A 14,634-nucleotide genomic window follows, 5' to 3' on the forward strand; every position below is an offset into this window, starting at 1 on the left:
CGGGCTCAAGCGAATCTCCCGCTTCAGCCTCCCAAGTAGCTGGGACTACACTCTGACGCCACCGCATCCCGCTTAAAAAAAAAAAAAAAAAAAAAAAATTGTTGTAGAGATGGGGGTCTCGCTGTGTTGCCCTAACAGGTCTTGAACTCTTGGGCTCAAGCGATCCTCCCGCCTCGGCCTCCCAAAGTGTTGGGATTACAGGCGTGAGCCATCACACCCAGCTTCTTGGTCTAGTTTTAATATACTTTACCATTGACTAGAATGTTAACATGGTTCTGTATTCAAAAGTTACAAAAAGAATATATAGAAAGTTCTCTCTTGGCCGGGCGAAGTGGCTCAAGCCTGTAATCCCAGCACGTTGGGAGGCCGAGGCGGGCGGATCACACGAGGTCAGGAGTTCGAGAGGAGCCTGACCAACATGGCGAAACCACGGCTCTACTTAAAATACAAAAATTAGCCGGCGGTGGCGGAGAGTTCCTGTAGTCCCAGATACTCAGGAGGCTGAGGCAGGAGAATCGCTTGAACCTCGGGGGAGCGGAGTAAGCCGAGACTGCGCCACTGCTCTCCAGCGTGGGTGACAGCGAGACTCCGTCTCAAAAAAAAAAAAAAAAAAGAAAAAAAAAAAGATAATAATAATTTATCTCGTCCTTCCTGCCCACCAGTTACCGACGGGATAGCTGGTTTCTTGTGTTTCTGTTAAGAGATGTTCCACAGACTCCTTTTTAAAAAAGATTGCTGCTATGTTCAGGTAGATTCAGTATAAAAGCGTACCAGACTTGTTCATTTTAATGCTGTGGCGTAACTGAATGCCTATGGACTTAAGAAGGTTCTCGGCAGTTGGAAGGTCTCTTCCTGGTCTTGCTTAGGTGAAGTGAATTTTGAATGCAGTTGGGTTGAAAATTGGAGTTCAGTATGACTAGGATGCAGAGCTAGGCTGTTAAGATGTACTTGTGACGTATCTGGCATTGACAACTTAAACTGACAGACCCTTTTGTTTAAGGAGGCATGCTGCTTCTCCTCCCCCTCCCTAATCCTCCCACCTTTTCTTTGCCTGTATGGCTACTCCATTTAACACTTGGAGTCTGGGGAGTAAAATCTTTTTCTCTTGTTCAGTATGCTTAGTAGGAATTTTGTTTTTGGTAAAAGTGACGTTTTGGCTTCATTCATTCAGCAGATATTTGAGTGCCAGACATTGTTGTCCCGCTGGAATATAACAAATAAAAATCCGTGTGGTCATGGAGCTTATAACATGGTAACTGGGGGGTGGTAAGGGCTATGGAGAAAAATAATTCAAGAATGTAAAGGGTTGGGGAGGAGGTTTTTCCTATAGGATGATAAGAGAAGGTGACTCTCATAAGCTGATGTTTAAGCAGAGACCGAAGGAAGAGAAAGAGCAACCCAGGTGGATATCTGGGGAAGAGTGTTCAGGCAGAGGAAGAAGCCAGGGCAAATGCCCTTATGTGGGAGTGTGACTGGTGTGTTTTTGGAGCCACCAAGAGAACAGAGTGGCTGTAATGGAGTAGGAAGAGAATTAATCTAGCAGATGAGGTTAGGGCTATGTGTATGGGTGAAGTATGTCATCATGTAAGGCCTTGCTTTTATTTTTATTTGTATATGTTGAGACAGGGTCTTACTCTGGCACACAGCTGGAGTGCAGTAGTGCGATCACAGCTCACTGCAGCCTTGACCTCCCAGGCTCAGTGGATCCTCCCACCTCAGCTTCCCAAGTAGCTGGGACTACAGGCACTCGTCAGAACACCTAGCTAATTTTTGTATTTTTTTGTGGAGACAGGATTTGGCCATGTTGCCCAGGCTGGTCTCAAACTCTTGGGCTCAAGCAATCTGCCCAACTTGGCCTTCCAAAAGTGCTAGGATTCCAGTGTGAGCCAGCATGCTGTGTCCAGGCCTTGCTTTTAAATCTGTGATGTTGGGACTATTGGCAAGCCGTTTGGAACTTGGGACAAAATTGAGCTGGATTTATCCTATGCCTCTTAAGTAATCTTTTGATAATAAGATATGTAAATGTAAAAATTAGAAAATTCTAAAATGAGTAAGAGAAGATATGAATGAATATATCAGTACAGTGGGAGTTGCTCTGAACCATTTGTGGTTCAGGATGCTGCCTGATTTGCCAGAAGAAAAAAAGTAAAAAATATTAGCATGGTGGTAAGTCATGAAGCCAAAAAGACTAAGAAAAAGTTTTATATATTTGATTACCTGAAAATTAAGAACTTCTCATGATAAATAAAGTCAGAGGGTATGCTGGAAAAACATTCCTAACACATTGCAATAGACTTAGTTTCTTTAATGTCTAAAGAGCTCTTTGTCATTAAGAAGTCGCTAAGTAAAAAGAAAACTAATAGAAAAATGAGAAAAGGAAATGGAACAGGAAGTTCCCAGAAAAGGAAATAAATAAGCGGCCAATAAACAAATGAAGAAATATTCTGTTATTAAATGAAAGTATATCAGACCGGTGCGGTGGGCTCACGCCTGTAATCCTAGCACTTTGGGAGGCCAAGCGGCGGCAGATCACGTGAGGTCAGGAGTTCGAGACCAGCCTGGTCAACATGGTGAAACTCCGTCTCTGCTAAAACTACAAAAACTATCCAGGCATGGTGGCCTGCGCCTGTAATCCCAGCTACTTGGGAGGCTGAGTCATGAAAATTGCTTGAATTGGGGAGGTGCAGGTTGCAGTGAGCTGAGATCAAGCCCCTGCACTCCAGCCTGGGCGATAGAGCCAGAGTCCATCTTGAAAAAAAAAAAACCAAAAAGAAAGTAAATCAGACCCTGAGCAGAGGGTCAGTATAAGCTATACTTTGACCCATGAGACCTGTGAGATAATAAATGTGTTGGAATTGTTGTGTATTTATTTGATGAATTGAGATAGCTTCCATTATACAAAATAGAACAAAAGCTCCCCAAGTTATTTATTTTTTTAAGTAAATCAGAGCAAGGAAATGTTATATTTTATCTGTAAGATTGGCAAAAGTCAATACAATGGATAATATCCAAAGTTAGTATATGGGAAAACAAGTATATTCCTACGTTGTTAATAGAAATTGATACAATTTCTTTGGGGGACATTTTGACAATATCCGATGACATTTATAATGTATATTCCCTTAAACATGGCAGTTTTGTTCTAGGAATTTATCCCGTAGATATACTCAGAGAACAAATGGGTACATACTGAAAGGCAGTCTCCCTATTTACATACCCTTTTTCCTAGGTCCTTTCCTAGAGGCAACCTTTATTATCGTCCCTTGTCTGTTACATGTCCCCTTTGCTCGTAGTAGTACTAGCACACTAGACATCAGCTTACTCTGTGGTTTACTTTTTTAAAACTTATTTATCTTGAAGTGTTTGTGTAGTCTGCATAAAGATTTCCCTCATTCTTTTCTCATTGATTGCACTGTATTTCATTATGTGAATGAACAGTAATTTACTTTTTATTATACAGAATTCCAAGCATTTACAAATAGAGAATAGTGTAATGAGCTATATTGCAGGTAGCCATCACCCACCTTCACCTGATTGTAGTTCATGGCGTTTTTTAAATCTGTACCTTTCATCCCAACTTCCTGGACTATTTTGAAGCAAATGCCAGACATTATATCATTTTATCTGTTTTAGCATGTATCTCTCAAAGATAAGGCTTTTTAAGTTACTATTTAAGAATTTAACTAAATACATATAGTAAAATTAACTTTTTATGGTATACAATTACATGCATTTTAAAAACTTTTTTATTGTGGTAAAATGTATATGTCATAAAATTTACAATTCAAATAGTTTTTTAAGTGTTCTGTTCAGTGGCATTATTAAGTGCATTCACATTGTTGGGCAACTCTCAGCCACCATCTGTATCTAGAACTTACTCATTTTCTAAAACTGAAACTCCATGCCTTTTATTATTTTCTGCTTTTAGGGGTCAGAAACATGCCTATTAAACACTAACTCCCCATTTCTCCCTCCTTTTAGCCTCTGGAAACAACCATTCCACCTTCTGTTTCTATGAATTCAATCTTTCTAGATACCTCATACAAGTAGAATCGTGTACTATTTGCCCTTTTGTGTCTGGCTTATTTCACTTTGCATAATATCTTCAAAGTTCATCCATGTTGTAGCATGTGTCAGAATTTCATTCCTTTTTAAGGGTGAATAATATTCCATTGTATGTATATACTATGTTTAGTTTATCCATTCATCTATCAATGGGCATTTGGCTTATTTCCATCTTTTGTCTATTTTGAATAATGTGGCTGTGAACATGGGTATGACTAGTATCTGTTTGAGACCCTGCTTTCCATTATTTTAGGTTTATGCCTAGAAATGCAATTGCTGGATCATATAGTAATTTTATGTTTAATTTTTTCTTTTTCCTTGTGGGTTGTCATCATGAAATTATATTGAATTTTTTGAGGGACTGCTGTTCTCTTTTCCAGTTATATGTGTTTTAACATATGTTATATTTTGTAACCAGCACCCGAATTGGGATTTAGAACAATTCCATCATGAAAAACTCCCTCTTGCTGCCCCTTTGTTGTATATTTTAGTAAGCAGAAAAGGAGCAGAGTTAGATCTTCAGAGAACAAAATGTAAAGGGGAAGAAACAGGATGTTTAAATTTAGAAGGCCCTCCTTTTTGTAGGTGGTATATGGTGGATTGTGGTACATGGCCCAGATCTGCCTTTGGCTGCTAGGAGAGCTGCCTTGCCCAAAGTCCTGTCTGCTTAGGGCTGCCACCATCCAGTGATTGATATTTGCAGAGTTACAAAGTCTCTGCTCCTTGGCCCCGGCTTGGTCAATTCTGAAGGGCCTTCCTAGCTCCAGAGTTGCCCATGGTTTTGGCTGAGGCCTTATAACTCTTTGATAAATCAGCTTCTCTCTCTGCCGACTCCTGCTTTCCTTCTCTTCCATAAAGGTTTTCCCAATATCGCTCCCCAATTCTTTAAATGTCAGTCTCCATCTCAGAGTTTGTTTCCCAAGGAACCCAATTTATGACACATTTTTGTTAATTTGCAAAGTCTGTAAATACAAAGCAAAAAATGAATTAAACTTGAAGAGCATTTTTTATATGTCAGTTTAAAAATGTATAATCATTTGGATAGTACATCTTTTCAGAAGCAAGCATAGAAATGAGTGTATGTACACGTCTTAGACTTTTTTTACCCTTCTGAATCAAAAACAGATGTCTTCTGATAGAAAAAAAAAAGTGCAAGCTCACTCCTGGCCCAGAGCTCGCACAGCAGACAATATATTTTTGGTTTGTATAAAAGAGGCTACTGCTAGTCTGTCCTGTTCTTTTTAACAGAACCACAGAATAAGAGAACTCCAGATTTGCCTGAAGAAGAGTATGTGAAGGAAGAAATCCAGGAGAATGAAGAAGCAGTCAAAAAGATGCTTGTGGAAGCCACCCGGGAGTTTGAGGAGGTTGTGGTATGTTAACTAGATTTACTCATTATTTTTGTCCCTACCTTCATTCTTCTTTGAAACTGATTATCCTATCCACCTTTTTCATCTACCTGGGGCTCAGGAAAGTGAGAGAGGAGTTCAAGATGGAAAGGAAAAATGGAAAATGGGACTGATCTGGGCTTCAGACATTGTTGCCCTGAAGCTTTTGCTTCACAAAGCTTTTAGTTTTTGGCAGGACAAGTTGAGGGGGAAAGGGAGAAAAATTGGGTAGAATAGGGACAGTTATATAAACAGTATAAAGCATCCCACTTTGAGTACTTTAATGTCAATATGTTTTTCAAAAAGTTTATAGTACTTTTTTTTTTCTATTTTTTTGAGATGGAGTCTCGCTGTCACCCAGGCTGCAGTGCAGTGGCACCCGCCATCTCAGCTCACTGCAGCCTCCGCCTCCCAGGTTCCAGCGATTCTCCTGCCTCAGCCTACCGGGTAGCTGGGATTACAGGCATGTGCCACCACGCCCAGCTAATTATAGTAATTTTTTTTTTATCAAGCAAATTTAGCTTTTTGTGTACTTTGACCTTTTTTGAAGTGTTTTAGCTCTTCCATATTCAGTCTAGCTTCTATTACTCTGTTAGAATCCTATATTTAGTAATAGCTACAGAGAAAGACAGGACCCATACAATAATGATAAGTTTTTTAAAGGTCCAAATTTTATATTTTTCAAGGATAAAGGGTCTTGTGAATTAACTTTGATTTATTTATTTATTTATTTTTTTGAGACGGAGTCTCACTCTGTCACCCAGGCTGGAGTGCAGTGGCCGGATCTCAGCTCACTGCAAGCTCCGCCTCCCGGGTTCACGCCATTCTCCTGCCTCAGCCTCCTGAGTAGCTGGGACTACAGGCGTCCGCCACCTCACCCGGCTAGGTTTTTTTTTTGTATTTTTTAGTAGAGATGGGGTTTCACCGTGTTAGCCAGGATGGTCTTGATCTCCTGACCTCGTGATCCGCCCGTCTCGGCCTCCCAAAGTGCTGGGATTACAGGCTTCATCCACCGCGCCCTGCCTAACTTTTCATATTAACAGAGAAAAATGGTTAGGCTTCAGTCCAAACAAGGGAAATAATCTAAAGCTTCTGTAACTGGTGAGTGAAGGAATGCACAGGAATTGGTAGGATTTAGGGATTGTTGCTTTTTGTAGTCTGTGTTTTATTATTTGATATTTGGTTCATTTTTCATAAACTTCCAACACTCAGCTCTCAAACATGACCTACCTAGGCCTCTTCTCATATAGCATGCTTTGTAATCTGTCTAACTAGTATACCTTGGAAGCCCTAATATATTCATACAGCAATGCTTTTTGAGTACTTATTATGTATAGGCATTGGTAGGTATTGGAGATGTGGTGATGAGCAAAACATACAATTCCTGTCCTTAGGAGCTTACAGTCTTGAGAGTGAAGTCAAATATTTAACAAATCTAATGAACATGTGTGCACATATATGTGTGTCTCTCTTTATATATACATATATTTTTCATATTCAGTGTAGCTTCTAATCTATTGAAATACTGTAGTCAATTATACACACATATACACATATACTCCCCCTACCCCCACACACGTGCACGTACACACACACACGTGTACATATACATACACATCAGACATGAATAAATGTGAGAGGGAACACAGCATATTAAGAGGAACTGAAGGAAGTCCAATGTGATTGGAATGCATAGGGCAAGGGGGTGATAGTTGGAAGAGACCAGATATTGTAAGAATTCAAGGCTTGGTAATTAGGAGCTGGTTTTACTCATCATTCTGTCTAGGTGGATGAGAGCCCTCCTGATTTTGAAATACATATAACTATGTGTGATGATGATCCACCCACACCTGAGGAAGACTCAGAAACACAGCCTGATGAGGAGGAGGAAGAAGAAGAAGAAGAAAAAGTTTCTCAACCAGAGGTGGGAGCTGCCATTAAGATCATTCGGCAGTTAATGGAGAAGTTTAACTTGGATCTATCAACAGTTACACAGGCCTTCCTAAAAAATAGTGGTGAGCTGGAGGCTACTTCCGCCTTCTTAGCATCTGGTCAGAGAGCTGATGGATACCCCATTTGGTCCCGACAAGATGACATAGATTTGCAAAAAGATGATGAGGATACCAGGGAGGCATTGGTCAAAAAATTTGGTGCTCAGAATGTAGCTCGGAGGATTGAATTTCGAAAGAAATAATTGGCAAGATAATGAGAAAAAAAAGTCATGGTAGATGAGGTGGTTAAAAAAAATTGTGACCAATGAACTTTGGAGAGTTCTTGCGTTGGAACTGGCACTTACTTTTTGACCATTGCTACTGTTGCTCTGTGAGTCCTAGATTTTGTAGCCAAGCAGAGTTGTAGAGGGGGATAAAAAGAAAAGAAATTGGATGTATTTACAGCTCTCCTTGAACAAGTATCAATGTGTTTATGAAAGGAAGATCTAAACCAGACAGCAATTGGTCTACATAGTAGTAATCCTTTGTTGGAATGGAACCCTTGCTATATTAGTGACAAAGTGAAAGGAAATTTAGGAGGCATAGGCCATTTCAGGCAGCATAAGTAATCTCCTGTCCTGTGGCAGAAGCTCCTTTAGATTGGTATAGATTCCAAATAAAGAATCTAGAAATATGGGAAGATTTAATTATGAGGCCTTGAACACAGATTATCCCCAAACCCTTGTCATTTCCCCCAGTGAGCTCTGATTTCTAGACTGCTTTGAAAATGCTGTATTCATTTTGCTAACTTAGTGTTTGGGGACCCTGCTCTTTGGCTGTTCTTTTTTTGGAGCCCTTCTCAGTCAAGTCTGCAGGATGTCTTTGTTTACCTACCCCTCAGTTTTCCTTAAAACACGCACACAACCCTAGAGAGTCTTACGAATAATGTTACTTGGTTAATGTGTTATTTATTGAGTATAGTTTGTGCTAAGCATTGTGTTCGATTTAAAAAATTAGTGGATTGACTCCACTTTGTTGTGTTGTTTTCATTGTTGAAAATAAATATAACTTTGTATTCGAGTCTTGTCAGTAAGTGTTTTGATTGTATACACAAAACTTTTTAGGTATAAAAACCACAAAGGAACTAACAGTTATTGTTAATTACAACTGATAAAGTGGTTCCATTTTAGAGTGAATAGGCCATTGGAAAGATACTAGTTCTTCTGGATGGAGCAAAGAGAAGAGTTGCATCAAGCACTGTGAGAAGTGGCAAAATGAGCTGAACTGCTGAAAGCCAAAGGAGAGAGAAACCAATCAGGGACCAGCAGGTGGGTAGCAGAAGGTGTCAGGACCTCATCCATATTTCCCGGGCACTCATCATTCTCTAGCATATGCCACTAACAGGAATCTTGCAATAAGCACCTGCTTGAGGCTTTCTCTCTGCTTGAAGTGCTATGGAGTTAATGCCCCTGTATGGGAATTCGAGGGTGCCTACCCAGCTTCCCTGCCGACCAGAGAAGTTACACAACTGTATATCTGAAAGTTATCCTTCGAGTGGGATAATGGTTTCCACGCCATATTTTAGAGGTCCCCAGTAGTATTAAACATAGTTGCCCACAGTGGGAATCTACTTATGAATGCATCCTGCATAGGCTTCCTTCTTTTGTCTCACTCCCCACTTCCATACAGTGCATCCTGGAATCATCATTTGTACTAAATGCCTGCTCTCCTCATTTTTTTTTCCTTCAAGAAAATATTTATTGCTTATTGTTTATTATGTTTTACAGCAAAATTAAACACATATACTTTTCACAAACACAAAATGGGAATCAAGGCATCTATCAAATTTAAATGTTGAGCCGAGTCCTGGTTTTCAGAATTCAGCAGCCAATCCTGGTTCTGCACCAGGGCCACTAGTCTATGATTTCCAATAGCTGAGGATCTTTTCAGTGATTGGAACAAAATCTTTATATGTGACAATCACTTCTACATAAAACCCTTTTGGGAGTTCAGATAGTTTACTGGGTCCTTCACTTGTTGAGACATCCTTTTCTCTATTTTATCACCTGACGGCTTCGCCGTTTTCCGGCTGAAGTAAAACATTGAGCCCACCAGAGTCCAGGTGCTTACCGACATTCATCTGTACCAGTCTGAACTGGTTTTTTTTTTTTTTTTGAGACAGAGTCTCGCTTAGTCGCCCAGGCTGGAGTGCAGTGGCGCGATCTCGGCTCACTGCAAGCTCCGCCTCCTGGGTTCACGCCATTCTCTTGCCTCAGCCTCCCGAGTAGCTGGGACTACAGGCGCCCGCCGCCTCGCCCGGCTAATTTTTTGCATTTTTTAGTAGAGACGGGGTTTCACCGTGTTAGCCAGGATGGTCTCGATCTCCTGACCTCGTGATCCGCCCGCCTCGGCCTCCCAAAGTGCTGGGATTACAGGCGTGAGCCACCGCGCCCGGCCTGAACTGGTTTTGATACGTTGATACTCTGGCAAGGGCCTTGATTCTCCTTGTCATGGTTCTTAAAGGTTAAACACCTGAATGGTAGTAGGCTGAGGCAGAGGTACACTCAAAATCAAAAGTGTGTGGGGAAAAAAACAAAAAACAAAATCAGAAATGTGTGGGTGAGGGTAAAGAACACTGAAAGCCTGGTGGGAATTGGGATCTGGATTTAAAAATTAAAGTGCCCATCCAGGTCACATGTGAGTATACCTCAATGCTCTGGAAGGCAAACAAAATTTGAATTTGGCTAGCAGAAAATATTTTTATCACTTTTTAAGGGCTTAGAGTCCAGTTTCTACTTAGTAACAGGCTGTTTGTGTTTCCTATTGGCCTAGGGACCCATATCCTGGGTTTGTCAGTTCTCGGCCTCCATTACCTGGAGATAGGATTCTGTCTAGCGGTTCACACTTGCCATTGGTTGCACTATCAGGAGTCTGCTCTAGAGAGTCCCCAGGGCTGTTTGTGCTCAGTCCTCACCTTGGGCAATCAATGTTGCCCCAGCGAGCTGCAGCTTTGGTTTAGGTCCTGGCCCAGGGTCTGCAGGAATGGGGTTCGGGATTGGCGCAGAAGGCTGAGACAGTCTTGATGGTGTGGTTGTTCACTGTCGTGTCATCTGGTCCTGCAGAGCTGCGGGAAGACCCAGTCCTCAGTTTTGCGAAATGGGGGCCACCCCAATTATGCTGGGACCATTGTAAGTGGGGTATTTGAAAAGATGGCGAACATGATATTTACTGATTTCTTTTGCATTAAATGAGTAGTTTCTAATACATTAAATAGCATTTTATTTTCCTTTTTTAGAGACAGGGGATCTCTCTGTCACCCAGGCTGGAATGCAGTGGCACTATCATAGCTCACTGCAGCCTCAAACTCCTGGGTTCAAGTGATGTCCCTGCCTTGGCCTCTCAAAGTGCTGGGATTACAGGCATGAGCCACTATGCCTGGCCAACAGTTTCATTAATTTTTGCTGTATATTTTTAGTGTTTAAAAGTGGTTTCTCTAGGATTTGCCATACATATCTGATCAGAATTAGTTTCAGATTTATATTAGTTTAAGTCCAGTGAAATAGGGCCGGGCGCGGTGGCTCAAGCCTGTAATCCCAGCACTTTGGGAGGCCGAGACGGGCGGATCACGAGGTCAGAAGATCGAGACCATCCTGGCTAACACGGTGAAACCCCGTCTCTACTAAAAAATACAAAAAACTAGCCAGGCGAGGTGGTGGGCGCCTGTAGTCGCAGCCACTCGGGAGGTGAGGCAGGAGAATGGCGTAAACCCAGGAGGCGGAGCTTGCAGTGAGCTGAGATCGTGCCACTGTACTCCAGCCTGGGCGACAGAGCGAGACTCTGTCTCAAAAAAAAAAAAAAAAAAAGAAATATACGTAGATGTTACTCCTATATGACTATTCTCTTTCCCCTGTTTTTGTGGTATATATATTACATATATTAATATTACAAATCCAACAATACATTATTATAAGGATTACTTTAGCAGCTATGATCATTTTTATTAGCATCTGTGATCATGTACCTCCTTCTGTTATTGTCAAAATACATACATTAGACTTCTATGTTACAGGACCAACTTACACACTTACGCAATTTTCAAAAAATCAGTTGAGAAAAAATTCATTTACAGTGTCTTTTATAATGGCATAATTATCTTTACATGCGCTTTCTATCCATATATATGATTATTTTGTTACATTTTTTTCTTTTTCTTTTGTAAGACAGAATCTCACTCTGTTGCCTAGGCTGAAGTGCAGTGGTGTGATCTCGGCTCACTGCAACCTCTTCTTCCTGGGTTCAGCCATTTGTGTGCCTCAGCCTCCGAGTAGCTGGGACCACAGATGCGTGCCACCATACTTGGCTCATTTTTTGAATTTTTTTACAGACCAGGTTTTGACATGTTGACCAGGCTGGTCTGGAACTCCTGATCTCATGTGATCCACCTGCCTCAGCCTCCCAAAGTGCTGGGATTACAGGTGTGAGCTACCACACCCAGCTAAGCCACCCCGCCCAGCATTTGTTGGTTTTTCAACCCATACTCTGTAGAGCCAGGCTTCTCCAGGCCACCATAAAATATATGGTCACGAGTTCAGGAACTATAAGACATGTGGATACTGCTTCTCTACAAGAAGGGACCAACAGCTCATGGAGCCTTCCTGAAGACGTTTTTTTTTTTTTTTGAGACACAATCTCACTCAGTCACTCAGGCCAGAGTGTAGTGGAACGATCACAGCTCACTGTAGCCTCCACCTCCCAGGCTCAAGTGATACTTCCATCTCAGCCTCCCAGTTAAATGGGACTGCAGGCACATGCCATCGTGCCTGGCTTAAATTTTTTTTTTTTTTTTTAAAGAAATTAGGGTCTTCTGATGTTTCCCAGGCTAGTCTTGAACTCCTGGGCTCAAGCGATCCTCCTGAACCAGCCTCCTGAGTAGCTGGTACCACAGGAGCTCACTATCACACACAGCTAATTTTTTTTAAAAAGTGGTTTTTTTTTTTTTTTTTTTTTTTAAGAGTTGGTCTCACCACGTTGCCCAGGCTCTTGTCATGAACTCTTAGGCTCAAATAACCTCACCTTGGCTGGCTTTTTTTAATTTTTTTTTTATTTTTTATTTTTTATTTTTTTTTTTGAGACAGAGTCTTGCTCTGTCGCCCAGGCTGGAGTGCAGTGGCGCGATCTCGGCTCACTGCAAGCTCCGCCTCCCGGGTTCACGCCATTCTCCTGCCTCAGCCTCCCGAGTAGCTGGGACTACAGGCGCCCACAACCGCGCCCGGCTAATTTTTTTTTGTATTTTTAGTAGAGACGGGGTTTCACCGTGGTCTCGATCTCCTGACCTTGTGATCCGCCCGCCTCGGCCTCCCAAAGTGCTGGGATTACAGGCGTGAGCCACCGCGCCCGGCCTGATTTTTATTTATTTACTTATTTTTATTTTTTATGTCAAGGCTTCTGGAGATGACTGCTTTGGCCTGCTCTGTGGGTGACTGTGGGCTTGATCTGTGGCTATGGTTCTGACACTTAGCAATACTTTGCAAAGCTGCATCGTTGGGTCCCTGTGGCAGGCCCTTGTAGACCCCTCAACCTAAAACTGCTGCATTTGAGTCCTGGGTTGCTCTGAAGCCTCTTCCTGCATATCTTGCCCCAGAGGCAGCAGGGGTGAGTCGGCAGCTATTTGGGGAGGCACGTGCTGCAGTTGAGAGCACAACGGCTTTCTATTATTCGGAGGCAGTTGACTCTGCAGCTGTGACTGAGCCGAGGGCCACTGCTTCCCTAGATCCCAAGGACCCGAGTCCATTGGCAGCCGTTCCTGGACCATCATCCCCTCTAAGTAATTCTGAGGCTGTTGGTGCTGCTGCGGGTGATACTGCCAATCATTCTGCTGCTGTTCTTGCAGCAGTGAGAGACAAAATGAGCAACGACAACCGTCTGTCTTCTGCTCTTCCTGAGGCCTCTCCACCCCATATGCACCCTGAGCATAATCCAAAAGGAAGGGACTTGCATGCTGGCTTTCCCTAGTTTCAGTCCTTTCTCCATGAAAATATGGCACAGAACATGGAGGAGGATGAAGGCATACTGCAGAGTTGTAGCTGAGAAAACGATAGTCAGTAGAATGCCCACTTCCTGTGTCACCTCCATACTCCACAGCGTGGTTGCTTTTCAGTGCCTGTGACCAGATGGTAGCTCTGGGAGGCCACCTGCTGACTGGGAATCCCCGGTTTCTCCAGATAAGAGCACTAGGGGCCCACCTGTTGACTGAGAATCTCTTGGTTCTCCAAAGAGAAGCAATTGTAGCCCATCTGTTGACTGGGAATCCTCTGTTTCTCCAGAGGGGAGCAACCAGCTGTACTCATCAGAGCACTCTTGGCACAGGAAAAACTCTGCTCTGTGGCATAGTTGGAAGCTGCAGCCTGGGTTTCCTGGAGGCTTAAACATGGATGGGCTTGGACTGGGAAATCGTGTTTTTTCCAAATAACAAATACTCTGTGTCTGTCTTCAGGTGGAAGTCTGTCTCTATTATTTTGGAACCAGGTCTAAAGGGAAAAGATAATTTTGTATTATCAAATCTACTTACCTGATTATATTCCTCTACCCATTCCTTAATGTAGGAGGCTTTTTCTTTTTAAGCCTCTTAAAAGCAGAGTCCCTGACTTGCCTTCGGACATTAAGGCATATAAAAAATAAGACAATCTGTCCTAGAACTGCACATATTATACCAGAGGTCATGCATCATGCATTTCTAGAACCATAACCTCCTTCACTGGAGACAGTGACACCATGGTTTACATGTAAACCTAGGCTGTCCAGAATCTATCTCCAAACTACTTGTGACCTATTTGCAATCTTCTCCTGCTTGCTCACTGAGACCCACTCTGTGCTACAGAAGAGGCTCCCAGCTGTCCCACCTAGATGTGGATTGTTCCTACAACCCTGCTACTTTACTCATGCTCTTCCACCAGGAAGAATTTTTTTTTTTTTTTTTTTTTTTTTTTTGAGACGGAGTCTCGCTGTGTCGCCCAGGCTGGAGTGCAGTGGCCGGATCTCAGCTCATTGCAAGCTCCGCCTCCCGGGTTTTTATGCCATTCTCCTGCCTCAGCCTCCCGAGTAGCTGGGACTACAGGCGCCGCCACCTCGCCCGGCTAGTTTTTTGTATTTTTTAGTAGAGACGGGGTTTCACCGGGTTAGCCAGGATGGTCTCGAACTCCTGACCTCGTGATCCGCCCGTCTCGGCCTCCCAAAGTGCTGGGATTACAGGC

The 14,634-nt window shown here is 42.5% G+C and overlaps 1 protein-coding gene and 1 pseudogene across 1 annotated transcript in view; one reads left to right on the forward strand and one right to left on the reverse strand.

Annotated features, from left to right (window-relative positions):
* TERF2IP (TERF2 interacting protein) overlaps positions 1 to 8,464 on the forward strand; it is a 9,712-nt gene extending 1,248 nt beyond the window's left edge. Inside the window, exons 2-3 of the mRNA XM_025371072.1 lie at positions 5,314 to 5,438; positions 7,240 to 8,464. Coding sequence (XP_025226857.1) covers positions 5,314 to 5,438; positions 7,240 to 7,647 — 533 coding nt within the window. The 3' untranslated portion in view covers positions 7,648 to 8,464. The remainder of the gene's footprint in view (positions 1 to 5,313; positions 5,439 to 7,239) is intronic.
* Positions 8,465 to 12,948: 4,484 nt separating this feature from the next.
* On the reverse strand, positions 12,949 to 14,157 carry LOC112613842 (annotated as a pseudogene).
* Between the last annotated feature and the right edge of the window lie 477 nt (positions 14,158 to 14,634).

The sequence above is a fragment of the Theropithecus gelada genome, chromosome 20, assembly GCF_003255815.1.
Source record: "Theropithecus gelada isolate Dixy chromosome 20, Tgel_1.0, whole genome shotgun sequence".
In the NCBI taxonomy this organism is placed as follows: Eukaryota; Metazoa; Chordata; class Mammalia; order Primates; family Cercopithecidae; genus Theropithecus; species Theropithecus gelada.